The sequence below is a fragment of the Symphalangus syndactylus genome, chromosome 1 (genome assembly GCF_028878055.3).
Source record: "Symphalangus syndactylus isolate Jambi chromosome 1, NHGRI_mSymSyn1-v2.1_pri, whole genome shotgun sequence".
NCBI lineage: Eukaryota > Metazoa > Chordata > Mammalia > Primates > Hylobatidae > Symphalangus > Symphalangus syndactylus.
The window spans coordinates 39,522,989-39,550,589 of record NC_072423.2 but is presented as its reverse complement, the minus strand read 5'-3'; the positions used below and the strand labels follow the sequence as shown (position 1 = coordinate 39,550,589).

Here is a 27,601-nt window from a genome sequence, read left to right as displayed (position 1 = left end):
AAAAGATTGGGAATGATTCTATGCGGTGCTTAGTAAAAGTATTTTGACTTAAGGAACGTACCAGTTGTTAGCGTTTATGTATGAAATCCGAGAGTTGCTCTCTTCAACTAAACAGCAGTTTGCATTGAGATGTGCTCTGGTTGTGTCACCCAGGCTGGGGTGCAGTGGAATGAGGAAGGGTCAGTGCACCCTCCCCTTGCCCAGCTCAGGCGCTGCTGCCCCTCAGCTGGGACCACGGGGGCCGTGCCACCACGCCGGGCTAATTTTGGTATCTTTTGTGGAGACGGGGTTTCTCCGTTTGGCGCAGCCTGGTCTCCACCTCCTGGGCTCAAGCGAGCTGCTTTCCTCGGCCTCCCAGAGGAGGACGGCTCGCGATTACAGGATCATGCCCGGCCTTTTATCTAAAAGAAACCAACAGCAGCCACAAAACCTTCTGCGTAGTCGCAGTTATCAGTGTCAACTAACGGATTGAGAGTTTGTGTCTAAGAAGTCCTTATGCACTCGATGATTTCACACGAAAGGAAGACGAAAGAGAATGTCACATCTTGTACCTGATTTATGATTGCAACTAGGGCGTTTTTTAAAAAACAATCAGTGAACCGCCAAAGTAGAATTGATTCGAATGCCTTCAGAATATCTTGTGAATTCTGAGGTGTCCTCCAAGGAGGGAGGCAGTGGCTGGGTGTGGGAGGCGAAAGTCACAGGGCCAGCACTTGACCCCTGCAGAATTCAGAGGCTCAACTTTGCACCAAGCCAAGGGTTCTGGTGCCCATTGGAAGTTTCGTTCCCCAACCCGCATTGACTTTGCATTGGTCCTCCTCCCCCCTGATTTTATCTGTAAGGCAAGTCCTGAGTTTATCGTCGGGAGAATCTTCTCTTGTAGTCGCGAACTGCCTTGGCCATCAGCGGGGCCACTTTCTTGGCAGCCTGTTTCCGGGTTTTGGCCGCGGGCGCCCCGTGCTCATTGCTGCTGCTCTGGCAGGGGTTGGCCCGCTCCTCAGGGAGCCGGTGAAGGACGCTGCTGCTGCTGCGGCTGCTGCCGCTGCTGCTGCTGCTGCTGCCGCTGCTGCTGCTGCTGCTGCCGCTAATGATGCCGCCCCCGCCGCCGTCCCCGAGCCCCCCGGCGCCCTGGCTGGAGGGAGCCTGGCTGCTTCCTGCGGGCTTGGGGGCTGGCTTGATCCCTCCATTTCCCGGGTCAGCTGCTCCTGCTGACTTCCCTTGCCTGCTGGAAGCATCCTGAGGCGTCTTGGCCGCAGAGTTGAAACAGATCATCTTTGTCTGACGGCGGCTGGGTTCGTTTTCACGTGCTGATCGGATTTTCGTGGTCACTACTCGCAGCCGCTGCTCTCGGGCGTCCCGAAGCCGCAGGTACAGCTCCCGCCAAGACTCGTGCTCCTGTGGCTTTTCTTCCTTGAAGTCGTGGAGACAATGAATCCTCCATAATTCATCTGTCTCTCGAGCCAGTGCGTGATTGTCTTTCTCTCTGCGATACAGCTGATCAGGCGTCCACGCTTCCAGAACGGGTTCAAGAACCGAGTAGGGGACCCCTCCCACGTCGCCGAGGGCGTCCGGATTGTTTCTAAGCACCCGGAGGCACTGCTGGCGCAGCGTCAGCACCTGCAGCTGGCAGGCAGGCCTGGAGCCCGAGTACACCTGCCTCTTAGCATTCACTCTGCGTCCAGGGAAAGCAGCTTCCTCCTGGAACGTTGGCGCGGAGAGTGCTTCTGGCTGTGCCTGGGAGGTCATGGCCTCAAAAGCGGACAGCAGATCGTAGTTGGCCTGCATCCAGTCCGCTGAGGGGTCCCAGAGCTCTGAGAAGACAGGGCTGGGCACCGTTTTCGGCCCGGCGGAATCAGCGCCGGCCGCCTGCAGCCTCTCTGACTGGCTTTCCTGCACAGGAGGCGATTTCTGAGCCGAAGCCCAGCGGGACGATTCGTGCCCCTCGCTGTGGCTCACCACGGCTTCCCCCTGGAGTTGGCCCTGGCAGCCCTGACCCAGCAGAGGCCCGCCCTGAGCGGCGTGAGCGTGGCCTCTTCCGGGTTCCTTCCCGGGCAGGGCGGGCTCAGGGCCCTCGGGCATGGGGAGGGGAGCGGTGCGCGTTGGAGGGGCCCGTTGGGGGCCGGAATCAGCTGGGGCCATTCTGGGGCGCTTTCTCTCGGCTCTGGGCTCGCGACTGGGAGACCTCGGGTGAGGTCTCTGTTGCCCCGGAGGTGTTCTGCGCGCTGTCCGTCTGTGCTCAGGGCTGTGAGATGGGCTCCCGGGGGCCGTCGCGTTTTCTGGGAAGCCCCAGGCCTTTTCCTGGTCCTGAAGAGCCTCCCCGAAGCGCTGTCGGGAAGCGCTCTCCTCAGGGTCCTGTGGGTCAGGCCCGGTGTTTCGGTCCACAAGCACCAGCTTCTTCCACCGGGCCGCTAAGTCTCTGGCAAAGTCGCCCACCTGCTGGTGCTTCCGCAGGCGCTTCACCGCCTTTCTGATTCCAGTCTCCGCCAGGATGTCTGCCGTCATGGGCAAGGCGGAGAGTTTCTGCAAATATTTCTCTAGCTTTCTCGGGTCCGTCTTAGTGGCCAGACGCACCTGCAGCTTCTCCACCGCGCGCAGCGTAGTGGACCCTGCCGCCATCTCGCCAGAGCTGTGCAGGCGTCGCTGCCCTGGCGGTCGCGGCTCTGTCCTCGGGGCGGCGGGACACACGAAGTCTGGGGTGGCCGGTCCTCGCTGCCCGGTCGCCAGGCAGCGACCTCGGGATGTGGAGTCGCAGCCTGGAGCAAGCTCGGTCCTCGGAGCAGTGGGCCACTGGTTCCGGGGCGCTGGTCCTCGCGGACCGCAGGCCTCGGGGCGGGGAGTCCCCACAACCTGGAGCGAGCTGGGTCCTCGGAGCAGCGGGCCACTCGGTCTGGAACGCCGGTCCTTGCAGACAGCCGAGCAGGCCCGCTTCTCTTCCTGGGGATGTGGAGCCGCAGCCCGCACTGACCTCCGCGGTGCGCCGTCCGTCCAACGCCGAAGGAAGCTCCCCTGCCAGAGCCCGGCCTTATATAGCCAGCCCCAGGCCCGCCCGGGGCTCCAGCCCTGCCACCCTTGGCCCCTGGGCTGCCCCGCCCCAATACGAATTCATTCCGTCGGCCCAAGGCAGCCAGTCGGGACGGTCCACGCCAGGTGGACTGCTGTGCCCCACAGGTTGATTCGGTTAATTGCACCCTGGACACACCCCACTGAGTTCTACCGTTGGCCCTCCGTGTTCCCAGGTTCCACATCTGTGGATTCCGAAAGACACAGAGGGAATCTTCCTGGCAGCAAAAGCGGAAATAACAGCACCCGCCAGGCAAAATCCTAGGCAGAAGAACCAACAGAGGACAACAGCCCTTTATCTGGGATTGACGTTGTGTGAGGGGACTTCGTATCATGTTTGTTTTCCATTTTGGCAGGGGAAGCGTTTTCCACGAAGAAAGGTTGTTGCCGGTGGATTTGCTTCCCAGGGACTGGGCTTTCTGGCTGGGAGTGGGGAGGGGCTGCGGGGTGATGGGTGGCTACTCCACCTCTAGAAACAGGGTGTGGCTCCTCTGCCTTGGGGAGGATATTCTGCTCTCTTGTGAGTTTTGCAGGCCGCCTGACATTCTCTCCTGAATTGCTGTCAAGAAATAGAGAGGGGCGCTGACTCTGGCCCTTGCTGGGGAAGCTTTTCTGAGGTTTTGTTTTTAAATTTTGAGACGGAGTTTGGCTTTTGTCGTCCAGGCTGGAGTGCAACGGTGGGATCTGGGCTCACTGCAACCTCCGCCTCCCGGGTTCGAGCGGTTCTCCTATCTCAGCCCCCTGAGTAGCTGCTTTTACAGGCGCTGGCCAGCAAGTCCAACCGAGTTTCGTCTTTGTAGAAGAGAGGGGATTGCCTCATATTGGTCGGGCTGTTCTGCAACACCTGACCTCAGGTGGTCTGCCGGCCTCGACCTCCCAAAGCCATGGGAATACAGGCGTGAGTCACCGTGCCCGGACATGTCTGAGTTTTTACACGGTCGCTGATGGGATTATGTCCCCTTCCCCGGAAAGAATGCTTTTCTGACTTCCTTCAGGGTGGTAACTCTGTGGCACCCTCTTCTGACTCCTTACGTGTTCTTCAGGCTTGAGGGACTCTTTTGACGTGCACCGGCATCCAGCCTGGTGCCTGCTTCCATAAGCTTCCCAGCACCCATTCTGCTGACAGCCCAGGGTTCAGTACTTTGATCTCTTCTGCTGCCCTTGCTCGCTTTTGCCTTGTGGCTTATGTCTTTGTATTTCTCTCTCTACCCCTCACTGTCGGTAACGCCTAAGAACGACCTTTAGTTAATGGTGTTTGTGTGTGTGCGTGTGTGTATGCGTGTGCGTTTGCGTGTTTGTGTGTGTGTGTGTCTTTGTTAGTGTGTATGTGCGTGTGTCGTATCTGGCACACGGTCCTGTGATTACCTGCCCTCGTGAAGCCAACAAGTGCCCTGAGTTAGAATGCACACGTTCAGCAAAGCTTGCAGGAGCTGGTAGGAGGTGAACTCAAGGTAGTTAAGCCGGTCATCTCATGGTAATTAGAAACTCTGATTGGCAGGTTTAGACTTCCTGATCGAGAACCTAAATGAGCTGATTAAGGTGTCGCCGTTCTTTCACGGGGGTTCTGGTTGAAAAGATTGGGAATGATTCTATGCGGTGCTTAGTAAAAGTATTTTGACTTAAGGAACGTACCAGTTGTTAGCGTTTATGTATGAAATCCGAGAGTTGCTCTCTTCAACTAAACAGCAGTTTGCATTGAGATGTGCTCTGGTTGTGTCACCCAGGCTGGGGTGCAGTGGAATGAGGAAGGGTCAGTGCACCCTCCCCTTGCCCAGCTCAGGCGCTGCTGCCCCTCAGCTGGGACCACGGGGGCCGTGCCACCACGCCGGGCTAATTTTGGTATCTTTTGTGGAGACGGGGTTTCTCCGTTTGGCGCAGCCTGGTCTCCACCTCCTGGGCTCAAGCGAGCTGCTTTCCTCGGCCTCCCAGAGGAGGACGGCTCGCGATTACAGGATCATGCCCGGCCTTTTATCTAAAAGAAACCAACAGCAGCCACAAAACCTTCTGCGTAGTCGCAGTTATCAGTGTCAACTAACGGATTGAGAGTTTGTGTCTAAGAAGTCCTTATGCACTCGATGATTTCACACGAAAGGAAGACGAAAGAGAATGTCACATCTTGTACCTGATTTATGATTGCAACTAGGGCGTTTTTTAAAAAACAATCAGTGAACCGCCAAAGTAGAATTGATTCGAATGCCTTCAGAATATCTTGTGAATTCTGAGGTGTCCTCCAAGGAGGGAGGCAGTGGCTGGGTGTGGGAGGCGAAAGTCACAGGGCCAGCACTTGACCCCTGCAGAATTCAGAGGCTCAACTTTGCACCAAGCCAAGGGTTCTGGTGCCCATTGGAAGTTTCGTTCCCCAACCCGCATTGACTTTGCATTGGTCCTCCTCCCCCCTGATTTTATCTGTAAGGCAAGTCCTGAGTTTATCGTCGGGAGAATCTTCTCTTGTAGTCGCGAACTGCCTTGGCCATCAGCGGGGCCACTTTCTTGGCAGCCTGTTTCCGGGTTTTGGCCGCGGGCGCCCCGTGCTCATTGCTGCTGCTCTGGCAGGGGTTGGCCCGCTCCTCAGGGAGCCGGTGAAGGACGCTGCTGCTGCTGCGGCTGCTGCCGCTGCTGCTGCTGCTGCTGCCGCTGCTGCTGCTGCTGCTGCCGCTAATGATGCCGCCCCCGCCGCCGTCCCCGAGCCCCCCGGCGCCCTGGCTAGAGGGAGCCTGGCTGCTTCCTGCGGGCTTGGGGGCTGGCTTGATCCCTCCATTTCCCGGGTCAGCTGCTCCTGCTGACTTCCCTTGCCTGCTGGAAGCATCCTGAGGCGTCTTGGCCGCAGAGTTGAAACAGATCATCTTTGTCTGACGGCGGCTGGGTTCGTTTTCACGTGCTGATCGGATTTTCGTGGTCACTACTCGCAGCCGCTGCTCTCGGGCGTCCCGAAGCCGCAGGTACAGCTCCCGCCAAGACTCGTGCTCCTGTGGCTTTTCTTCCTTGAAGTCGTGGAGACAATGAATCCTCCATAATTCATCTGTCTCTCGAGCCAGTGCGTGATTGTCTTTCTCTCTGCGATACAGCTGATCAGGCGTCCACGCTTCCAGAACGGGTTCAAGAACCGAGTAGGGGACCCCTCCCACGTCGCCGAGGGCGTCCGGATTGTTTCTAAGCACCCGGAGGCACTGCTGGCGCAGCGTCAGCACCTGCAGCTGGCAGGCAGGCCTGGAGCCCGAGTACACCTGCCTCTTAGCATTCACTCTGCGTCCAGGGAAAGCAGCTTCCTCCTGGAACGTTGGCGCGGAGAGTGCTTCTGGCTGTGCCTGGGAGGTCATGGCCTCAAAAGCGGACAGCAGATCGTAGTTGGCCTGCATCCAGTCCGCTGAGGGGTCCCAGAGCTCTGAGAAGACAGGGCTGGGCACCGTTTTCGGCCCGGCGGAATCAGCGCCGGCCGCCTGCAGCCTCTCTGACTGGCTTTCCTGCACAGGAGGCGATTTCTGAGCCGAAGCCCAGCGGGACGATTCGTGCCCCTCGCTGTGGCTCACCACGGCTTCCCCCTGGAGTTGGCCCTGGCAGCCCTGACCCAGCAGAGGCCCGCCCTGAGCGGCGTGAGCGTGGCCTCTTCCGGGTTCCTTCCCGGGCAGGGCGGGCTCAGGGCCCTCGGGCATGGGGAGGGGAGCGGTGCGCGTTGGAGGGGCCCGTTGGGGGCCGGAATCAGCTGGGGCCATTCTGGGGCGCTTTCTCTCGGCTCTGGGCTCGCGACTGGGAGACCTCGGGTGAGGTCTCTGTTGCCCCGGAGGTGTTCTGCGCGCTGTCCGTCTGTGCTCAGGGCTGTGAGATGGGCTCCCGGGGGCCGTCGCGTTTTCTGGGAAGCCCCAGGCCTTTTCCTGGTCCTGAAGAGCCTCCCCGAAGCGCTGTCGGGAAGCGCTCTCCTCAGGGTCCTGTGGGTCAGGCCCGGTGTTTCGGTCCACAAGCACCAGCTTCTTCCACCGGGCCGCTAAGTCTCTGGCAAAGTCGCCCACCTGCTGGTGCTTCCGCAGGCGCTTCACCGCCTTTCTGATTCCAGTCTCCGCCAGGATGTCTGCCGTCATGGGCAAGGCGGAGAGTTTCTGCAAATATTTCTCTAGCTTTCTCGGGTCCGTCTTAGTGGCCAGACGCACCTGCAGCTTCTCCACCGCGCGCAGCGTAGTGGACCCTGCCGCCATCTCGCCAGAGCTGTGCAGGCGTCGCTGCCCTGGCGGTCGCGGCTCTGTCCTCGGGGCGGCGGGACACACGAAGTCTGGGGTGGCCGGTCCTCGCTGCCCGGTCGCCAGGCAGCGACCTCGGGATGTGGAGTCGCAGCCTGGAGCAAGCTCGGTCCTCGGAGCAGTGGGCCACTGGTTCCGGGGCGCTGGTCCTCGCGGACCGCAGGCCTCGGGGCGGGGAGTCCCCACAACCTGGAGCGAGCTGGGTCCTCGGAGCAGCGGGCCACTCGGTCTGGAACGCCGGTCCTTGCAGACAGCCGAGCAGGCCCGCTTCTCTTCCTGGGGATGTGGAGCCGCAGCCCGCACTGACCTCCGCGGTGCGCCGTCCGTCCAACGCCGAAGGAAGCTCCCCTGCCAGAGCCCGGCCTTATATAGCCAGCCCCAGGCCCGCCCGGGGCTCCAGCCCTGCCACCCTTGGCCCCTGGGCTGCCCCGCCCCAATACGAATTCATTCCGTCGGCCCAAGGCAGCCAGTCGGGACGGTCCACGCCAGGTGGACTGCTGTGCCCCACAGGTTGATTCGGTTAATTGCACCCTGGACACACCCCACTGAGTTCTACCGTTGGCCCTCCGTGTTCCCAGGTTCCACATCTGTGGATTCCGAAAGACACAGAGGGAATCTTCCTGGCAGCAAAAGCGGAAATAACAGCACCCGCCAGGCAAAATCCTAGGCAGAAGAACCAACAGAGGACAACAGCCCTTTATCTGGGATTGACGTTGTGTGAGGGGACTTCGTATCATGTTTGTTTTCCATTTTGGCAGGGGAAGCGTTTTCCACGAAGAAAGGTTGTTGCCGGTGGATTTGCTTCCCAGGGACTGGGCTTTCTGGCTGGGAGTGGGGAGGGGCTGCGGGGTGATGGGTGGCTACTCCACCTCTAGAAACAGGGTGTGGCTCCTCTGCCTTGGGGAGGATATTCTGCTCTCTTGTGAGTTTTGCAGGCCGCCTGACATTCTCTCCTGAATTGCTGTCAAGAAATAGAGAGGGGCGCTGACTCTGGCCCTTGCTGGGGAAGCTTTTCTGAGGTTTTGTTTTTAAATTTTGAGACGGAGTTTGGCTTTTGTCGTCCAGGCTGGAGTGCAACGGTGGGATCTGGGCTCACTGCAACCTCCGCCTCCCGGGTTCGAGCGGTTCTCCTATCTCAGCCCCCTGAGTAGCTGCTTTTACAGGCGCTGGCCAGCAAGTCCAACCGAGTTTCGTCTTTGTAGAAGAGAGGGGATTGCCTCATATTGGTCGGGCTGTTCTGCAACACCTGACCTCAGGTGGTCTGCCGGCCTCGACCTCCCAAAGCCATGGGAATACAGGCGTGAGTCACCGTGCCCGGACATGTCTGAGTTTTTACACGGTCGCTGATGGGATTATGTCCCCTTCCCCGGAACGAATGCTTTTCTGACTTCCTTCAGGGTGGTAACTCTGTGGCACCCTCTTCTGACTCCTTACGTGTTCTTCAGGCTTGAGGGACTCTTTTGACGTGCACCGGCATCCAGCCTGGTGCCTGCTTCCATAAGCTTCCCAGCACCCATTCTGCTGACAGCCCAGGGTTCAGTACTTTGATCTCTTCTGCTGCCCTTGCTCGCTTTTGCCTTGTGGCTTATGTCTTTGTATTTCTCTCTCTACCCCTCACTGTCGGTAACGCCTAAGAACGACCTTTAGTTAATGGTGTTTGTGTGTGTGCGTGTGTGTATGCGTGTGCGTTTGCGTGTTTGTGTGTGTGTGTGTCTTTGTTAGTGTGTATGTGCGTGTGTCGTATCTGGCACACGGTCCTGTGATTACCTGCCCTCGTGAAGCCAACAAGTGCCCTGAGTTAGAATGCACACGTTCAGCAAAGCTTGCAGGAGCTGGTAGGAGGTGAACTCAAGGTAGTTAAGCCGGTCATCTCATGGTAATTAGAAACTCTGATTGGCAGGTTTAGACTTCCTGATCGAGAACCTAAATGAGCTGATTAAGGTGTCGCCGTTCTTTCACGGGGGTTCTGGTTGAAAAGATTGGGAATGATTCTATGCGGTGCTTAGTAAAAGTATTTTGACTTAAGGAACGTACCAGTTGTTAGCGTTTATGTATGAAATCCGAGAGTTGCTCTCTTCAACTAAACAGCAGTTTGCATTGAGATGTGCTCTGGTTGTGTCACCCAGGCTGGGGTGCAGTGGAATGAGGAAGGGTCAGTGCACCCTCCCCTTGCCCAGCTCAGGCGCTGCTGCCCCTCAGCTGGGACCACGGGGGCCGTGCCACCACGCCGGGCTAATTTTGGTATCTTTTGTGGAGACGGGGTTTCTCCGTTTGGCGCAGCCTGGTCTCCACCTCCTGGGCTCAAGCGAGCTGCTTTCCTCGGCCTCCCAGAGGAGGACGGCTCGCGATTACAGGATCATGCCCGGCCTTTTATCTAAAAGAAACCAACAGCAGCCACAAAACCTTCTGCGTAGTCGCAGTTATCAGTGTCAACTAACGGATTGAGAGTTTGTGTCTAAGAAGTCCTTATGCACTCGATGATTTCACACGAAAGGAAGACGAAAGAGAATGTCACATCTTGTACCTGATTTATGATTGCAACTAGGGCGTTTTTTAAAAAACAATCAGTGAACCGCCAAAGTAGAATTGATTCGAATGCCTTCAGAATATCTTGTGAATTCTGAGGTGTCCTCCAAGGAGGGAGGCAGTGGCTGGGTGTGGGAGGCGAAAGTCACAGGGCCAGCACTTGACCCCTGCAGAATTCAGAGGCTCAACTTTGCACCAAGCCAAGGGTTCTGGTGCCCATTGGAAGTTTCGTTCCCCAACCCGCATTGACTTTGCATTGGTCCTCCTCCCCCCTGATTTTATCTGTAAGGCAAGTCCTGAGTTTATCGTCGGGAGAATCTTCTCTTGTAGTCGCGAACTGCCTTGGCCATCAGCGGGGCCACTTTCTTGGCAGCCTGTTTCCGGGTTTTGGCCGCGGGCGCCCCGTGCTCATTGCTGCTGCTCTGGCAGGGGTTGGCCCGCTCCTCAGGGAGCCGGTGAAGGACGCTGCTGCTGCTGCTGCTGCTGCTGCTGCTGCCGCTGCTGCTGCTGCTGCTGCCGCTAATGATGCCGCCCCCGCCGCCGTCCCCGAGCCCCCCGGCGCCCTGGCTGGAGGGAGCCTGGCTGCTTCCTGCGGGCTTGGGGGCTGGCTTGATCCCTCCATTTCCCGGGTCAGCTGCTCCTGCTGACTTCCCTTGCCTGCTGGAAGCATCCTGAGGCGTCTTGGCCGCAGAGTTGAAACAGATCATCTTTGTCTGACGGCGGCTGGGTTCGTTTTCACGTGCTGATCGGATTTTCGTGGTCACTACTCGCAGCCGCTGCTCTCGGGCGTCCCGAAGCCGCAGGTACAGCTCCCGCCAAGACTCGTGCTCCTGTGGCTTTTCTTCCTTGAAGTCGTGGAGACAATGAATCCTCCATAATTCATCTGTCTCTCGAGCCAGTGCGTGATTGTCTTTCTCTCTGCGATACAGCTGATCAGGCGTCCACGCTTCCAGAACGGGTTCAAGAACCGAGTAGGGGACCCCTCCCACGTCGCCGAGGGCGTCCGGATTGTTTCTAAGCACCCGGAGGCACTGCTGGCGCAGCGTCAGCACCTGCAGCTGGCAGGCAGGCCTGGAGCCCGAGTACACCTGCCTCTTAGCATTCACTCTGCGTCCAGGGAAAGCAGCTTCCTCCTGGAACGTTGGCGCGGAGAGTGCTTCTGGCTGTGCCTGGGAGGTCATGGCCTCAAAAGCGGACAGCAGATCGTAGTTGGCCTGCATCCAGTCCGCTGAGGGGTCCCAGAGCTCTGAGAAGACAGGGCTGGGCACCGTTTTCGGCCCGGCGGAATCAGCGCCGGCCGCCTGCAGCCTCTCTGACTGGCTTTCCTGCACAGGAGGCGATTTCTGAGCCGAAGCCCAGCGGGACGATTCGTGCCCCTCGCTGTGGCTCACCACGGCTTCCCCCTGGAGTTGGCCCTGGCAGCCCTGACCCAGCAGAGGCCCGCCCTGAGCGGCGTGAGCGTGGCCTCTTCCGGGTTCCTTCCCGGGCAGGGCGGGCTCAGGGCCCTCGGGCATGGGGAGGGGAGCGGTGCGCGTTGGAGGGGCCCGTTGGGGGCCGGAATCAGCTGGGGCCATTCTGGGGCGCTTTCTCTCGGCTCTGGGCTCGCGACTGGGAGACCTCGGGTGAGGTCTCTGTTGCCCCGGAGGTGTTCTGCGCGCTGTCCGTCTGTGCTCAGGGCTGTGAGATGGGCTCCCGGGGGCCGTCGCGTTTTCTGGGAAGCCCCAGGCCTTTTCCTGGTCCTGAAGAGCCTCCCCGAAGCGCTGTCGGGAAGCGCTCTCCTCAGGGTCCTGTGGGTCAGGCCCGGTGTTTCGGTCCACAAGCACCAGCTTCTTCCACCGGGCCGCTAAGTCTCTGGCAAAGTCGCCCACCTGCTGGTGCTTCCGCAGGCGCTTCACCGCCTTTCTGATTCCAGTCTCCGCCAGGATGTCTGCCGTCATGGGCAAGGCGGAGAGTTTCTGCAAATATTTCTCTAGCTTTCTCGGGTCCGTCTTAGTGGCCAGACGCACCTGCAGCTTCTCCACCGCGCGCAGCGTAGTGGACCCTGCCGCCATCTCGCCAGAGCTGTGCAGGCGTCGCTGCCCTGGCGGTCGCGGCTCTGTCCTCGGGGCGGCGGGACACACGAAGTCTGGGGTGGCCGGTCCTCGCTGCCCGGTCGCCAGGCAGCGACCTCGGGATGTGGAGTCGCAGCCTGGAGCAAGCTCGGTCCTCGGAGCAGTGGGCCACTGGTTCCGGGGCGCTGGTCCTCGCGGACCGCAGGCCTCGGGGCGGGGAGTCCCCACAACCTGGAGCGAGCTGGGTCCTCGGAGCAGCGGGCCACTCGGTCTGGAACGCCGGTCCTTGCAGACAGCCGAGCAGGCCCGCTTCTCTTCCTGGGGATGTGGAGCCGCAGCCCCCACTGACCTCCGCGGTGCGCCGTCCGTCCAACGCCGAAGGAAGCTCCCCTGCCAGAGCCCGGCCTTATATAGCCAGCCCCAGGCCCGCCCGGGGCTCCAGCCCTGCCACCCTTGGCCCCTGGGCTGCCCCGCCCCAATACGAATTCATTCCGTCGGCCCAAGGCAGCCAGTCGGGACGGTCCACGCCAGGTGGACTGCTGTGCCCCACAGGTTGATTCGGTTAATTGCACCCTGGACACACCCCACTGAGTTCTACCGTTGGCCCTCCGTGTTCCCAGGTTCCACATCTGTGGATTCCAAAAGACACAGAGGGAATCTTCCTGGCAGCAAAAGCGGAAATAACAGCACCCGCCAGGCAAAATCCTAGGCAGAAGAACCAACAGAGGACAACAGCCCTTTATCTGGGATTGACGTTGTGTGAGGGGACTTCGTATCATGTTTGTTTTCCATTTTGGCAGGGGAAGCGTTTTCCACGAAGAAAGGTTGTTGCCGGTGGATTTGCTTCCCAGGGACTGGGCTTTCTGGCTGGGAGTGGGGAGGGGCTGCGGGGTGATGGGTGGCTACTCCACCTCTAGAAACAGGGTGTGGCTCCTCTGCCTTGGGGAGGATATTCTGCTCTCTTGTGAGTTTTGCAGGCCGCCTGACATTCTCTCCTGAATTGCTGTCAAGAAATAGAGAGGGGCGCTGACTCTGGCCCTTGCTGGGGAAGCTTTTCTGAGGTTTTGTTTTTAAATTTTGAGACGGAGTTTGGCTTTTGTCGTCCAGGCTGGAGTGCAACGGTGGGATCTGGGCTCACTGCAACCTCCGCCTCCCGGGTTCGAGCGGTTCTCCTATCTCAGCCCCCTGAGTAGCTGCTTTTACAGGCGCTGGCCAGCAAGTCCAACCGAGTTTCGTCTTTGTAGAAGAGAGGGGATTGCCTCATATTGGTCGGGCTGTTCTGCAACACCTGACCTCAGGTGGTCTGCCGGCCTCGACCTCCCAAAGCCATGGGAATACAGGCGTGAGTCACCGTGCCCGGACATGTCTGAGTTTTTACACGGTCGCTGATGGGATTATGTCCCCTTCCCCGGAACGAATGCTTTTCTGACTTCCTTCAGGGTGGTAACTCTGTGGCACCCTCTTCTGACTCCTTACGTGTTCTTCAGGCTTGAGGGACTCTTTTGACGTGCACCGGCATCCAGCCTGGTGCCTGCTTCCATAAGCTTCCCAGCACCCATTCTGCTGACAGCCCAGGGTTCAGTACTTTGATCTCTTCTGCTGCCCTTGCTCGCTTTTGCCTTGTGGCTTATGTCTTTGTATTTCTCTCTCTACCCCTCACTGTCGGTAACGCCTAAGAACGACCTTTAGTTAATGGTGTTTGTGTGTGTGCGTGTGTGTATGCGTGTGCGTTTGCGTGTTTGTGTGTGTGTGTGTCTTTGTTAGTGTGTATGTGCGTGTGTCGTATCTGGCACACGGTCCTGTGATTACCTGCCCTCGTGAAGCCAACAAGTGCCCTGAGTTAGAATGCACACGTTCAGCAAAGCTTGCAGGAGCTGGTAGGAGGTGAACTCAAGGTAGTTAAGCCGGTCATCTCATGGTAATTAGAAACTCTGATTGGCAGGTTTAGACTTCCTGATCGAGAACCTAAATGAGCTGATTAAGGTGTCGCCGTTCTTTCACGGGGGTTCTGGTTGAAAAGATTGGGAATGATTCTATGCGGTGCTTAGTAAAAGTATTTTGACTTAAGGAACGTACCAGTTGTTAGCGTTTATGTATGAAATCCGAGAGTTGCTCTCTTCAACTAAACAGCAGTTTGCATTGAGATGTGCTCTGGTTGTGTCACCCAGGCTGGGGTGCAGTGGAATGAGGAAGGGTCAGTGCACCCTCCCCTTGCCCAGCTCAGGCGCTGCTGCCCCTCAGCTGGGACCACGGGGGCCGTGCCACCACACCGGGCTAATTTTGGTATCTTTTGTGGAGACGGGGTTTCTCCGTTTGGCGCAGCCTGGTCTCCACCTCCTGGGCTCAAGCGAGCTGCTTTCCTCGGCCTCCCAGAGGAGGACGGCTCGCGATTACAGGATCATGCCCGGCCTTTTATCTAAAAGAAACCAACAGCAGCCACAAAACCTTCTGCGTAGTCGCAGTTATCAGTGTCAACTAACGGATTGAGAGTTTGTGTCTAAGAAGTCCTTATGCACTCGATGATTTCACACGAAAGGAAGACGAAAGAGAATGTCACATCTTGTACCTGATTTATGATTGCAACTAGGGCGTTTTTTAAAAAACAATCAGTGAACCGCCAAAGTAGAATTGATTCGAATGCCTTCAGAATATCTTGTGAATTCTGAGGTGTCCTCCAAGGAGGGAGGCAGTGGCTGGGTGTGGGAGGCGAAAGTCACAGGGCCAGCACTTGACCCCTGCAGAATTCAGAGGCTCAACTTTGCACCAAGCCAAGGGTTCTGGTGCCCATTGGAAGTTTCGTTCCCCAACCCGCATTGACTTTGCATTGGTCCTCCTCCCCCCTGATTTTATCTGTAAGGCAAGTCCTGAGTTTATCGTCGGGAGAATCTTCTCTTGTAGTCGCGAACTGCCTTGGCCATCAGCGGGGCCACTTTCTTGGCAGCCTGTTTCCGGGTTTTGGCCGCGGGCGCCCCGTGCTCATTGCTGCTGCTCTGGCAGGGGTTGGCCCGCTCCTCAGGGAGCCGGTGAAGGACGCTGCTGCTGCTGCTGCTGCTGCTGCTGCTGCCGCTGCTGCTGCTGCTGCTGCCGCTAATGATGCCGCCCCCGCCGCCGTCCCCGAGCCCCCCGGCGCCCTGGCTGGAGGGAGCCTGGCTGCTTCCTGCGGGCTTGGGGGCTGGCTTGATCCCTCCATTTCCCGGGTCAGCTGCTCCTGCTGACTTCCCTTGCCTGCTGGAAGCATCCTGAGGCGTCTTGGCCGCAGAGTTGAAACAGATCATCTTTGTCTGACGGCGGCTGGGTTCGTTTTCACGTGCTGATCGGATTTTCGTGGTCACTACTCGCAGCCGCTGCTCTCGGGCGTCCCGAAGCCGCAGGTACAGCTCCCGCCAAGACTCGTGCTCCTGTGGCTTTTCTTCCTTGAAGTCGTGGAGACAATGAATCCTCCATAATTCATCTGTCTCTCGAGCCAGTGCGTGATTGTCTTTCTCTCTGCGATACAGCTGATCAGGCGTCCACGCTTCCAGAACGGGTTCAAGAACCGAGTAGGGGACCCCTCCCACGTCGCCGAGGGCGTCCGGATTGTTTCTAAGCACCCGGAGGCACTGCTGGCGCAGCGTCAGCACCTGCAGCTGGCAGGCAGGCCTGGAGCCCGAGTACACCTGCCTCTTAGCATTCACTCTGCGTCCAGGGAAAGCAGCTTCCTCCTGGAACGTTGGCGCGGAGAGTGCTTCTGGCTGTGCCTGGGAGGTCATGGCCTCAAAAGCGGACAGCAGATCGTAGTTGGCCTGCATCCAGTCCGCTGAGGGGTCCCAGAGCTCTGAGAAGACAGGGCTGGGCACCGTTTTCGGCCCGGCGGAATCAGCGCCGGCCGCCTGCAGCCTCTCTGACTGGCTTTCCTGCACAGGAGGCGATTTCTGAGCCGAAGCCCAGCGGGACGATTCGTGCCCCTCGCTGTGGCTCACCACGGCTTCCCCCTGGAGTTGGCCCTGGCAGCCCTGACCCAGCAGAGGCCCGCCCTGAGCGGCGTGAGCGTGGCCTCTTCCGGGTTCCTTCCCGGGCAGGGCGGGCTCAGGGCCCTCGGGCATGGGGAGGGGAGCGGTGCGCGTTGGAGGGGCCCGTTGGGGGCCGGAATCAGCTGGGGCCATTCTGGGGCGCTTTCTCTCGGCTCTGGGCTCGCGACTGGGAGACCTCGGGTGAGGTCTCTGTTGCCCCGGAGGTGTTCTGCGCGCTGTCCGTCTGTGCTCAGGGCTGTGAGATGGGCTCCCGGGGGCCGTCGCGTTTTCTGGGAAGCCCCAGGCCTTTTCCTGGTCCTGAAGAGCCTCCCCGAAGCGCTGTCGGGAAGCGCTCTCCTCAGGGTCCTGTGGGTCAGGCCCGGTGTTTCGGTCCACAAGCACCAGCTTCTTCCACCGGGCCGCTAAGTCTCTGGCAAAGTCGCCCACCTGCTGGTGCTTCCGCAGGCGCTTCACCGCCTTTCTGATTCCAGTCTCCGCCAGGATGTCTGCCGTCATGGGCAAGGCGGAGAGTTTCTGCAAATATTTCTCTAGCTTTCTCGGGTCCGTCTTAGTGGCCAGACGCACCTGCAGCTTCTCCACCGCGCGCAGCGTAGTGGACCCTGCCGCCATCTCGCCAGAGCTGTGCAGGCGTCGCTGCCCTGGCGGTCGCGGCTCTGTCCTCGGGGCGGCGGGACACACGAAGTCTGGGGTGGCCGGTCCTCGCTGCCCGGTCGCCAGGCAGCGACCTCGGGATGTGGAGTCGCAGCCTGGAGCAAGCTCGGTCCTCGGAGCAGTGGGCCACTGGTTCCGGGGCGCTGGTCCTCGCGGACCGCAGGCCTCGGGGCGGGGAGTCCCCACAACCTGGAGCGAGCTGGGTCCTCGGAGCAGCGGGCCACTCGGTCTGGAACGCCGGTCCTTGCAGACAGCCGAGCAGGCCCGCTTCTCTTCCTGGGGATGTGGAGCCGCAGCCCCCACTGACCTCCGCGGTGCGCCGTCCGTCCAACGCCGAAGGAAGCTCCCCTGCCAGAGCCCGGCCTTATATAGCCAGCCCCAGGCCCGCCCGGGGCTCCAGCCCTGCCACCCTTGGCCCCTGGGCTGCCCCGCCCCAATACGAATTCATTCCGTCGGCCCAAGGCAGCCAGTCGGGACGGTCCACGCCAGGTGGACTGCTGTGCCCCACAGGTTGATTCGGTTAATTGCACCCTGGACACACCCCACTGAGTTCTACCGTTGGCCCTCCGTGTTCCCAGGTTCCACATCTGTGGATTCCAAAAGACACAGAGGGAATCTTCCTGGCAGCAAAAGCGGAAATAACAGCACCCGCCAGGCAAAATCCTAGGCAGAAGAACCAACAGAGGACAACAGCCCTTTATCTGGGATTGACGTTGTGTGAGGGGACTTCGTATCATGTTTGTTTTCCATTTTGGCAGGGGAAGCGTTTTCCACGAAGAAAGGTTGTTGCCGGTGGATTTGCTTCCCAGGGACTGGGCTTTCTGGCTGGGAGTGGGGAGGGGCTGCGGGGTGATGGGTGGCTACTCCACCTCTAGAAACAGGGTGTGGCTCCTCTGCCTTGGGGAGGATATTCTGCTCTCTTGTGAGTTTTGCAGGCCGCCTGACATTCTCTCCTGAATTGCTGTCAAGAAATAGAGAGGGGCGCTGACTCTGGCCCTTGCTGGGGAAGCTTTTCTGAGGTTTTGTTTTTAAATTTTGAGACGGAGTTTGGCTTTTGTCGTCCAGGCTGGAGTGCAACGGTGGGATCTGGGCTCACTGCAACCTCCGCCTCCCGGGTTCGAGCGGTTCTCCTATCTCAGCCCCCTGAGTAGCTGCTTTTACAGGCGCTGGCCAGCAAGTCCAACCGAGTTTCGTCTTTGTAGAAGAGAGGGGATTGCCTCATATTGGTCGGGCTGTTCTGCAACACCTGACCTCAGGTGGTCTGCCGGCCTCGACCTCCCAAAGCCATGGGAATACAGGCGTGAGTCACCGTGCCCGGACATGTCTGAGTTTTTACACGGTCGCTGATGGGATTATGTCCCCTTCCCCGGAACGAATGCTTTTCTGACTTCCTTCAGGGTGGTAACTCTGTGGCACCCTCTTCTGACTCCTTACGTGTTCTTCAGGCTTGAGGGACTCTTTTGACGTGCACCGGCATCCAGCCTGGTGCCTGCTTCCATAAGCTTCCCAGCACCCATTCTGCTGACAGCCCAGGGTTCAGTACTTTGATCTCTTCTGCTGCCCTTGCTCGCTTTTGCCTTGTGGCTTATGTCTTTGTATTTCTCTCTCTACCCCTCACTGTCGGTAACGCCTAAGAACGACCTTTAGTTAATGGTGTTTGTGTGTGTGCGTGTGTGTATGCGTGTGCGTTTGCGTGTTTGTGTGTGTGTGTGTCTTTGTTAGTGTGTATGTGCGTGTGTCGTATCTGGCACACGGTCCTGTGATTACCTGCCCTCGTGAAGCCAACAAGTGCCCTGAGTTAGAATGCACACGTTCAGCAAAGCTTGCAGGAGCTGGTAGGAGGTGAACTCAAGGTAGTTAAGCCGGTCATCTCATGGTAATTAGAAACTCTGATTGGCAGGTTTAGACTTCCTGATCGAGAACCTAAATGAGCTGATTAAGGTGTCGCCGTTCTTTCACGGGGGTTCTGGTTGAAAAGATTGGGAATGATTCTATGCGGTGCTTAGTAAAAGTATTTTGACTTAAGGAACGTACCAGTTGTTAGCGTTTATGTATGAAATCCGAGAGTTGCTCTCTTCAACTAAACAGCAGTTTGCATTGAGATGTGCTCTGGTTGTGTCACCCAGGCTGGGGTGCAGTGGAATGAGGAAGGGTCAGTGCACCCTCCCCTTGCCCAGCTCAGGCGCTGCTGCCCCTCAGCTGGGACCACGGGGGCCGTGCCACCACGCCGGGCTAATTTTGGTATCTTTTGTGGAGACGGGGTTTCTCCGTTTGGCGCAGCCTGGTCTCCACCTCCTGGGCTCAAGCGAGCTGCTTTCCTCGGCCTCCCAGAGGAGGACGGCTCGCGATTACAGGATCATGCCCGGCCTTTTATCTAAAAGAAACCAACAGCAGCCACAAAACCTTCTGCGTAGTCGCAGTTATCAGTGTCAACTAACGGATTGAGAGTTTGTGTCTAAGAAGTCCTTATGCACTCGATGATTTCACACGAAAGGAAGACGAAAGAGAATGTCACATCTTGTACCTGATTTATGATTGCAACTAGGGCGTTTTTTAAAAAACAATCAGTGAACCGCCAAAGTAGAATTGATTCGAATGCCTTCAGAATATCTTGTGAATTCTGAGGTGTCCTCCAAGGAGGGAGGCAGTGGCTGGGTGTGGGAGGCGAAAGTCACAGGGCCAGCACTTGACCCCTGCAGAATTCAGAGGCTCAACTTTGCACCAAGCCAAGGGTTCTGGTGCCCATTGGAAGTTTCGTTCCCCAACCCGCATTGACTTTGCATTGGTCCTCCTCCCCCCTGATTTTATCTGTAAGGCAAGTCCTGAGTTTATCGTCGGGAGAATCTTCTCTTGTAGTCGCGAACTGCCTTGGCCATCAGCGGGGCCACTTTCTTGGCAGCCTGTTTCCGGGTTTTGGCCGCGGGCGCCCCGTGCTCATTGCTGCTGCTCTGGCAGGGGTTGGCCCGCTCCTCAGGGAGCCGGTGAAGGACGCTGCTGCTGCTGCTGCTGCTGCTGCTGCTGCCGCTGCTGCTGCTGCTGCTGCCGCTAATGATGCCGCCCCCGCCGCCGTCCCCGAGCCCCCCGGCGCCCTGGCTGGAGGGAGCCTGGCTGCTTCCTGCGGGCTTGGGGGCTGGCTTGATCCCTCCATTTCCCGGGTCAGCTGCTCCTGCTGACTTCCCTTGCCTGCTGGAAGCATCCTGAGGCGTCTTGGCCGCAGAGTTGAAACAGATCATCTTTGTCTGACGGCGGCTGGGTTCGTTTTCACGTGCTGATCGGATTTTCGTGGTCACTACTCGCAGCCGCTGCTCTCGGGCATCCCGAAGCCGCAGGTACAGCTCCCGCCAAGACTCGTGCTCCTGTGGCTTTTCTTCCTTGAAGTCGTGGAGACAATGAATCCTCCATAATTCATCTGTCTCTCGAGCCAGTGCGTGATTGTCTTTCTCTCTGCGATACAGCTGATCAGGCGTCCACGCTTCCAGAACGGGTTCAAGAACCGAGTAGGGGACCCCTCCCATGTCGCCGAGGGCGTCCGGATTGTTTCTAAGCACCCGGAGGCACTGCTGGCGCAGCGTCAGCACCTGCAGCTGGCAGGCAGGCCTGGAGCCCGAGTACACCTGCCTCTTAGCATTCACTCTGCGTCCAGGGAAAGCAGCTTCCTCCTGGAACGTTGGCGCGGAGAGTGCTTCTGGCTGTGCCTGGGAGGTCATGGCCTCAAAAGCGGACAGCAGATCGTAGTTGGCCTGCATCCAGTCCGCTGAGGGGTCCCAGAGCTCTGAGAAGACAGGGCTGGGCACCGTTTTCGGCCCGGCGGAATCAGCGCCGGCCGCCTGCAGCCTCTCTGACTGGCTTTCCTGCACAGGAGGCGATTTCTGAGCCGAAGCCCAGCGGGACGATTCGTGCCCCTCGCTGTGGCTCACCACGGCTTCCCCCTGGAGTTGGCCCTGGCAGCCCTGACCCAGCAGAGGCCCGCCCTGAGCGGCGTGAGCGTGGCCTCTTCCGGGTTCCTTCCCGGGCAGGGCGGGCTCAGGGCCCTCGGGCATGGGGAGGGGAGCGGTGCGCGTTGGAGGGGCCCGTTGGGGGCCGGAATCAGCTGGGGCCATTCTGGGGCGCTTTCTCTCGGCTCTGGGCTCGCGACTGGGAGACCTCGGGTGAGGTCTCTGTTGCCCCGGAGGTGTTCTGCGCGCTGTCCGTCTGTGCTCAGGGCTGTGAGATGGGCTCCCGGGGGCCGTCGCGTTTTCTGGGAAGCCCCAGGCCTTTTCCTGGTCCTGAAGAGCCTCCCCGAAGCGCTGTCGGGAAGCGCTCTCCTCAGGGTCCTGTGGGTCAGGCCCGGTGTTTCGGTCCACAAGCACCAGCTTCTTCCACCGGGCCGCTAAGTCTCTGGCAAAGTCGCCCACCTGCTGGTGCTTCCGCAGGCGCTTCACCGCCTTTCTGATTCCAGTCTCCGCCAGGATGTCTGCCGTCATGGGCAAGGCGGAGAGTTTCTGCAAATATTTCTCTAGCTTTCTCGGGTCCGTCTTAGTGGCCAGACGCACCTGCAGCTTCTCCACCGCGCGCAGCGTAGTGGACCCTGCCGCCATCTCGCCAGAGCTGTGCAGGCGTCGCTGCCCTGGCGGTCGCGGCTCTGTCCTCGGGGCGGCGGGACACACGAAGTCTGGGGTGGCCGGTCCTCGCTGCCCGGTCGCCAGGCAGCGACCTCGGGATGTGGAGTCGCAGCCTGGAGCAAGCTCGGTCCTCGGAGCAGTGGGCCACTGGTTCCGGGGCGCTGGTCCTCGCGGACCGCAGGCCTCGGGGCGGGGAGTCCCCACAACCTGGAGCGAGCTGGGTCCTCGGAGCAGCGGGCCACTCGGTCTGGAACGCCGGTCCTTGCAGACAGCCGAGCAGGCCCGCTTCTCTTCCTGGGGATGTGGAGCCGCAGCCCGCACTGACCTCCGCGGTGCGCCGTCCGTCCAACGCCGAAGGAAGCTCCCCTGCCAGAGCCCGGCCTTATATAGCCAGCCCCAGGCCCGCCCGGGGCTCCAGCCCTGCCACCCTTGGCCCCTGGGCTGCCCCGCCCCAATACGAATTCATTCCGTCGGCCCAAGGCAGCCAGTCGGGACGGTCCACGCCAGGTGGACTGCTGTGCCCCACAGGTTGATTCGGTTAATTGCACCCTGGACACACCCCACTGAGTTCTACCGTTGGCCCTCCGTGTTCCCAGGTTCCACATCTGTGGATTCCAAAAGACACAGAGGGAATCTTCCTGGCAGCAAAAGCGGAAATAACAGCACCCGCCAGGCAAAATCCTAGGCAGAAGAACCAACAGAGGACAACAGCCCTTTATCTGGGATTGACGTTGTGTGAGGGGACTTCGTATCATGTTTGTTTTCCATTTTGGCAGGGGAAGCGTTTTCCACGAAGAAAGGTTGTTGCCGGTGGATTTGCTTCCCAGGGACTGGGCTTTCTGGCTGGGAGTGGGGAGGGGCTGCGGGGTGATGGGTGGCTACTCCACCTCTAGAAACAGGGTGTGGCTCCTCTGCCTTGGGGAGGATATTCTGCTCTCTTGTGAGTTTTGCAGGCCGCCTGACATTCTCTCCTGAATTGCTGTCAAGAAATAGAGAGGGGCGCTGACTCTGGCCCTTGCTGGGGAAGCTTTTCTGAGGTTTTGTTTTTAAATTTTGAGACGGAGTTTGGCTTTTGTCGTCCAGGCTGGAGTGCAACGGTGGGATCTGGGCTCACTGCAACCTCCGCCTCCCGGGTTCGAGCGGTTCTCCTATCTCAGCCCCCTGAGTAGCTGCTTTTACAGGCGCTGGCCAGCAAGTCCAACCGAGTTTCGTCTTTGTAGAAGAGAGGGGATTGCCTCATATTGGTCGGGCTGTTCTGCAACACCTGACCTCAGGTGGTCTGCCGGCCTCGACCTCCCAAAGCCATGGGAATACAGGCGTGAGTCACCGTGCCCGGACATGTCTGAGTTTTTACACGGTCGCTGATGGGATTATGTCCCCTTCCCCGGAACGAATGCTTTTCTGACTTCCTTCAGGGTGGTAACTCTGTGGCACCCTCTTCTGACTCCTTACGTGTTCTTCAGGCTTGAGGGACTCTTTTGACGTGCACCGGCATCCAGCCTGGTGCCTGCTTCCATAAGCTTCCCAGCACCCATTCTGCTGACAGCCCAGGGTTCAGTACTTTGATCTCTTCTGCTGCCCTTGCTCGCTTTTGCCTTGTGGCTTATGTCTTTGTATTTCTCTCTCTACCCCTCACTGTCGGTAACGCCTAAGAACGACCTTTAGTTAATGGTGTTTGTGTGTGTGCGTGTGTGTATGCGTGTGCGTTTGCGTGTTTGTGTGTGTGTGTGTCTTTGTTAGTGTGTATGTGCGTGTGTCGTATCTGGCACACGGTCCTGTGATTACCTGCCCTCGTGAAGCCAACAAGTGCCCTGAGTTAGAATGCACACGTTCAGCAAAGCTTGCAGGAGCTGGTAGGAGGTGAACTCAAGGTAGTTAAGCCGGTCATCTCATGGTAATTAGAAACTCTGATTGGCAGGTTTAGACTTCCTGATCGAGAACCTAAATGAGCTGATTAAGGTGTCGCCGTTCTTTCACGGGGGTTCTGGTTGAAAAGATTGGGAATGATTCTATGCGGTGCTTAGTAAAAGTATTTTGACTTAAGGAACGTACCAGTTGTTAGCGTTTATGTATGAAATCCGAGAGTTGCTCTCTTCAACTAAACAGCAGTTTGCATTGAGATGTGCTCTGGTTGTGTCACCCAGGCTGGGGTGCAGTGGAATGAGGAAGGGTCAGTGCACCCTCCCCTTGCCCAGCTCAGGCGCTGCTGCCCCTCAGCTGGGACCACGGGGGCCGTGCCACCACACCGGGCTAATTTTGGTATCTTTTGTGGAGACGGGGTTTCTCCGTTTGGCGCAGCCTGGTCTCCACCTCCTGGGCTCAAGCGAGCTGCTTTCCTCGGCCTCCCAGAGGAGGACGGCTCGCGATTACAGGATCATGCCCGGCCTTTTATCTAAAAGAAACCAACAGCAGCCACAAAACCTTCTGCGTAGTCGCAGTTATCAGTGTCAACTAACGGATTGAGAGTTTGTGTCTAAGAAGTCCTTATGCACTCGATGATTTCACACGAAAGGAAGACGAAAGAGAATGTCACATCTTGTACCTGATTTATGATTGCAACTAGGGCGTTTTTTAAAAAACAATCAGTGAACCGCCAAAGTAGAATTGATTCGAATGCCTTCAGAATATCTTGTGAATTCTGAGGTGTCCTCCAAGGAGGGAGGCAGTGGCTGGGTGTGGGAGGCGAAAGTCACAGGGCCAGCACTTGACCCCTGCAGAATTCAGAGGCTCAACTTTGCACCAAGCCAAGGGTTCTGGTGCCCATTGGAAGTTTCGTTCCCCAACCCGCATTGACTTTGCATTGGTCCTCCTCCCCCCTGATTTTATCTGTAAGGCAAGTCCTGAGTTTATCGTCGGGAGAATCTTCTCTTGTAGTCGCGAACTGCCTTGGCCATCAGCGGGGCCACTTTCTTGGCAGCCTGTTTCCGGGTTTTGGCCGCGGGCGCCCCGTGCTCATTGCTGCTGCTCTGGCAGGGGTTGGCCCGCTCCTCAGGGAGCCGGTGAAGGACGCTGCTGCTGCTGCTGCTGCTGCTGCTGCCGCTGCTGCTGCTGCTGCTGCCGCTAATGATGCCGCCCCCGCCGCCGTCCCCGAGCCCCCCGGCGCCCTGGCTGGAGGGAGCCTGGCTGCTTCCTGCGGGCTTGGGGGCTGGCTTGATCCCTCCATTTCCCGGGTCAGCTGCTCCTGCTGACTTCCCTTGCCTGCTGGAAGCATCCTGAGGCGTCTTGGCCGCAGAGTTGAAACAGATCATCTTTGTCTGACGGCGGCTGGGTTCGTTTTCACGTGCTGATCGGATTTTCGTGGTCACTACTCGCAGCCGCTGCTCTCGGGCGTCCCGAAGCCGCAGGTACAGCTCCCGCCAAGACTCGTGCTCCTGTGGCTTTTCTTCCTTGAAGTCGTGGAGACAATGAATCCTCCATAATTCATCTGTCTCTCGAGCCAGTGCGTGATTGTCTTTCTCTCTGCGATACAGCTGATCAGGCGTCCACGCTTCCAGAACGGGTTCAAGAACCGAGTAGGGGACCCCTCCCACGTCGCCGAGGGCGTCCGGATTGTTTCTAAGCACCCGGAGGCACTGCTGGCGCAGCGTCAGCACCTGCAGCTGGCAGGCAGGCCTGGAGCCCGAGTACACCTGCCTCTTAGCATTCACTCTGCGTCCAGGGAAAGCAGCTTCCTCCTGGAACGTTGGCGCGGAGAGTGCTTCTGGCTGTGCCTGGGAGGTCATGGCCTCAAAAGCGGACAGCAGATCGTAGTTGGCCTGCATCCAGTCCGCTGAGGGGTCCCAGAGCTCTGAGAAGACAGGGCTGGGCACCGTTTTCGGCCCGGCGGAATCAGCGCCGGCCGCCTGCAGCCTCTCTGACTGGCTTTCCTGCACAGGAGGCGATTTCTGAGCCGAAGCCCAGCGGGACGATTCGTGCCCCTCGCTGTGGCTCACCACGGCTTCCCCCTGGAGTTGGCCCTGGCAGCCCTGACCCAGCAGAGGCCCGCCCTGAGCGGCGTGAGCGTGGCCTCTTCCGGGTTCCTTCCCGGGCAGGGCGGGCTCAGGGCCCTCGGGCATGGGGAGGGGAGCGGTGCGCGTTGGAGGGGCCCGTTGGGGGCCGGAATCAGCTGGGGCCATTCTGGGGCGCTTTCTCTCGGCTCTGGGCTCGCGACTGGGAGACCTCGGGTGAGGTCTCTGTTGCCCCGGAGGTGTTCTGCGCGCTGTCCGTCTGTGCTCAGGGCTGTGAGATGGGCTCCCGGGGGCCGTCGCGTTTTCTGGGAAGCCCCAGGCCTTTTCCTGGTCCTGAAGAGCCTCCCCGAAGCGCTGTCGGGAAGCGCTCTCCTCAGGGTCCTGTGGGTCAGGCCCGGTGTTTCGGTCCACAAGCACCAGCTTCTTCCACCGGGCCGCTAAGTCTCTGGCAAAGTCGCCCACCTGCTGGTGCTTCCGCAGGCGCTTCACCGCCTTTCTGATTCCAGTCTCCGCCAGGATGTCTGCCGTCATGGGCAAGGCGGAGAGTTTCTGCAAATATTTCTCTAGCTTTCTCGGGTCCGTCTTAGTGGCCAGACGCACCTGCAGCTTCTCCACCGCGCGCAGCGTAGTGGACCCTGCCGCCATCTCGCCAGAGCTGTGCAGGCGTCGCTGCCCTGGCGGTCGCGGCTCTGTCCTCGGGGCGGCGGGACACACGAAGTCTGGGGTGGCCGGTCCTCGCTGCCCGGTCGCCAGGCAGCGACCTCGGGATGTGGAGTCGCAGCCTGGAGCAAGCTCGGTCCTCGGAGCAGTGGGCCACTGGTTCCGGGGCGCTGGTCCTCGCGGACCGCAGGCCTCGGGGCGGGGAGTCCCCACAACCTGGAGCGAGCTGGGTCCTCGGAGCAGCGGGCCACTCGGTCTGGAACGCCGGTCCTTGCAGACAGCCGAGCAGGCCCGCTTCTCTTCCTGGGGATGTGGAGCCGCAGCCCGCACTGACCTCCGCGGTGCGCCGTCCGTCCAACGCCGAAGGAAGCTCCCCTGCCAGAGCCCGGCCTTATATAGCCAGCCCCAGGCCCGCCCGGGGCTCCAGCCCTGCCACCCTTGGCCCCTGGGCTGCCCCGCCCCAATACGAATTCATTCCGTCGGCCCAAGGCAGCCAGTCGGGACGGTCCACGCCAGGTGGACTGCTGTGCCCCACAGGTTGATTCGGTTAATTGCACCCTGGACACACCCCACTGAGTTCTACCGTTGGCCCTCCGTGTTCCCAGGTTCCACATCTGTGGATTCCGAAAGACACAGAGGGAATCTTCCTGGCAGCAAAAGCGGAAATAACAGCACCCGCCAGGCAAAATCCTAGGCAGAAGAACCAACAGAGGACAACAGCCCTTTATCTGGGATTGACGTTGTGTGAGGGGACTTCGTATCATGTTTGTTTTCCATTTTGGCAGGGGAAGCGTTTTCCACGAAGAAAGGTTGTTGCCGGTGGATTTGCTTCCCAGGGACTGGGCTTTCTGGCTGGGAGTGGGGAGGGGCTGCGGGGTGATGGGTGGCTACTCCACCTCTAGAAACAGGGTGTGGCTCCTCTGCCTTGGGGAGGATATTCTGCTCTCTTGTGAGTTTTGCAGGCCGCCTGACATTCTCTCCTGAATTGCTGTCAAGAAATAGAGAGGGGCGCTGACTCTGGCCCTTGCTGGGGAAGCTTTTCTGAGGTTTTGTTTTTAAATTTTGAGACGGAGTTTGGCTTTTGTCGTCCAGGCTGGAGTGCAACGGTGGGATCTGGGCTCACTGCAACCTCCGCCTCCCGGGTTCGAGCGGTTCTCCTATCTCAGCCCCCTGAGTAGCTGCTTTTACAGGCGCTGGCCAGCAAGTCCAACCGAGTTTCGTCTTTGTAGAAGAGAGGGGATTGCCTCATATTGGTCGGGCTGTTCTGCAACACCTGACCTCAGGTGGTCTGCCGGCCTCGACCTCCCAAAGCCATGGGAATACAGGCGTGAGTCACCGTGCCCGGACATGTCTGAGTTTTTACACGGTCGCTGATGGGATTATGTCCCCTTCCCCGGAACGAATGCTTTTCTGACTTCCTTCAGGGTGGTAACTCTGTGGCACCCTCTTCTGACTCCTTACGTGTTCTTCAGGCTTGAGGGACTCTTTTGACGTGCACCGGCATCCAGCCTGGTGCCTGCTTCCATAAGCTTCCCAGCACCCATTCTGCTGACAGCCCAGGGTTCAGTACTTTGATCTCTTCTGCTGCCCTTGCTCGCTTTTGCCTTGTGGCTTATGTCTTTGTATTTCTCTCTCTACCCCTCACTGTCGGTAACGCCTAAGAACGACCTTTAGTTAATGGTGTTTGTGTGTGTGCGTGTGTGTATGCGTGTGCGTTTGCGTGTTTGTGTGTGTGTGTGTCTTTGTTAGTGTGTATGTGCGTGTGTCGTATCTGGCACACGGTCCTGTGATTACCTGCCCTCGTGAAGCCAACAAGTGCCCTGAGTTAGAATGCACACGTTCAGCAAAGCTTGCAGGAGCTGGTAG

The 27,601-nt window shown here is 58.9% G+C and overlaps 7 protein-coding genes across 8 annotated transcripts in view; 1 reads left to right on the top strand and 6 right to left on the bottom strand.

The window, feature by feature from the left end:
- Nucleotides 1-27,601, top strand: part of KATNAL2 (katanin catalytic subunit A1 like 2) — a 274,880-nt gene that overhangs the window by 154,708 nt on the left and 92,571 nt on the right. The gene's annotated exons all lie outside the window — the stretch shown is intronic.
- On the bottom strand, nt 856-2,737 carry LOC129457685 (elongin-A3). The gene is made up of 2 exons (XM_055233122.2): nt 1,082-2,737; nt 856-976 (listed from the first exon to the last, which is right to left on the bottom strand). The coding sequence occupies exons 1-2, from the start codon at nt 2,614-2,616 to the stop codon at nt 856-858; spliced, it is 1,656 nt and encodes a 551-aa protein (XP_055089097.2). The 5' UTR covers nt 2,617-2,737.
- Nucleotides 5,487-7,368, bottom strand: LOC129457712 (elongin-A3). Its single transcript, XM_055233170.2, has 2 exons — nt 5,713-7,368; nt 5,487-5,607 (listed from the first exon to the last, which is right to left on the bottom strand). Exons 1-2 carry the CDS (start codon nt 7,245-7,247, stop codon nt 5,487-5,489), a joined length of 1,656 nt encoding a protein of 551 aa, XP_055089145.2. The 5' UTR covers nt 7,248-7,368.
- On the bottom strand, nt 10,118-11,987 carry LOC129457689 (elongin-A3). The gene is made up of 2 exons (XM_055233136.2): nt 10,332-11,987; nt 10,118-10,238 (listed from the first exon to the last, which is right to left on the bottom strand). Exons 1-2 carry the CDS (start codon nt 11,864-11,866, stop codon nt 10,118-10,120), a joined length of 1,656 nt encoding a protein of 551 aa, XP_055089111.2. The 5' UTR covers nt 11,867-11,987.
- LOC129457783 (elongin-A3) lies at nt 14,737-16,606 on the bottom strand. Its single transcript, XM_055233277.2, has 2 exons — nt 14,951-16,606; nt 14,737-14,857 (listed from the first exon to the last, which is right to left on the bottom strand). The coding sequence occupies exons 1-2, from the start codon at nt 16,483-16,485 to the stop codon at nt 14,737-14,739; spliced, it is 1,656 nt and encodes a 551-aa protein (XP_055089252.2). The 5' UTR covers nt 16,486-16,606.
- LOC129457768 (elongin-A3-like) lies at nt 19,356-21,225 on the bottom strand. Its single transcript, XM_055233252.2, has 2 exons — nt 19,570-21,225; nt 19,356-19,476 (listed from the first exon to the last, which is right to left on the bottom strand). Exons 1-2 carry the CDS (start codon nt 21,102-21,104, stop codon nt 19,356-19,358), a joined length of 1,656 nt encoding a protein of 551 aa, XP_055089227.2. The 5' UTR covers nt 21,105-21,225.
- Nucleotides 23,975-25,841, bottom strand: LOC129457762 (elongin-A3). Its single transcript, XM_055233245.2, has 2 exons — nt 24,186-25,841; nt 23,975-24,095 (listed from the first exon to the last, which is right to left on the bottom strand). The coding sequence occupies exons 1-2, from the start codon at nt 25,718-25,720 to the stop codon at nt 23,975-23,977; spliced, it is 1,656 nt and encodes a 551-aa protein (XP_055089220.2). The 5' UTR covers nt 25,721-25,841.

Bases quoted from the DNA above. Each gene is read 5' to 3' on its own strand.
- LOC129457685 (XM_055233122.2), bottom strand. From the start codon at position 2,616: ATGGCGGCAGGGTCCACTACGCTGCGCGCGGTGGAGAAGCTGCAGGTG. The intron at 977-1,081 runs CAGCAGCAGCAG...CAACCCCTGCCA, and splicing joins GGGGGCGGCATCATTAGCGG to GAGCAGCAGCAATGAGCACG.
- LOC129457689 (XM_055233136.2), bottom strand. From the start codon at position 11,866: ATGGCGGCAGGGTCCACTACGCTGCGCGCGGTGGAGAAGCTGCAGGTG. The intron at 10,239-10,331 runs CAGCAGCAGCAG...CAACCCCTGCCA, and splicing joins GGGGGCGGCATCATTAGCGG to GAGCAGCAGCAATGAGCACG.
- LOC129457783 (XM_055233277.2), bottom strand. From the start codon at position 16,485: ATGGCGGCAGGGTCCACTACGCTGCGCGCGGTGGAGAAGCTGCAGGTG. The intron at 14,858-14,950 runs CAGCAGCAGCAG...CAACCCCTGCCA, and splicing joins GGGGGCGGCATCATTAGCGG to GAGCAGCAGCAATGAGCACG.
- LOC129457712 (XM_055233170.2), bottom strand. From the start codon at position 7,247: ATGGCGGCAGGGTCCACTACGCTGCGCGCGGTGGAGAAGCTGCAGGTG. The intron at 5,608-5,712 runs CAGCAGCAGCAG...CAACCCCTGCCA, and splicing joins GGGGGCGGCATCATTAGCGG to GAGCAGCAGCAATGAGCACG.
- LOC129457768 (XM_055233252.2), bottom strand. From the start codon at position 21,104: ATGGCGGCAGGGTCCACTACGCTGCGCGCGGTGGAGAAGCTGCAGGTG. The intron at 19,477-19,569 runs CAGCAGCAGCAG...CAACCCCTGCCA, and splicing joins GGGGGCGGCATCATTAGCGG to GAGCAGCAGCAATGAGCACG.
- LOC129457762 (XM_055233245.2), bottom strand. From the start codon at position 25,720: ATGGCGGCAGGGTCCACTACGCTGCGCGCGGTGGAGAAGCTGCAGGTG. The intron at 24,096-24,185 runs CAGCAGCAGCAG...CAACCCCTGCCA, and splicing joins GGGGGCGGCATCATTAGCGG to GAGCAGCAGCAATGAGCACG.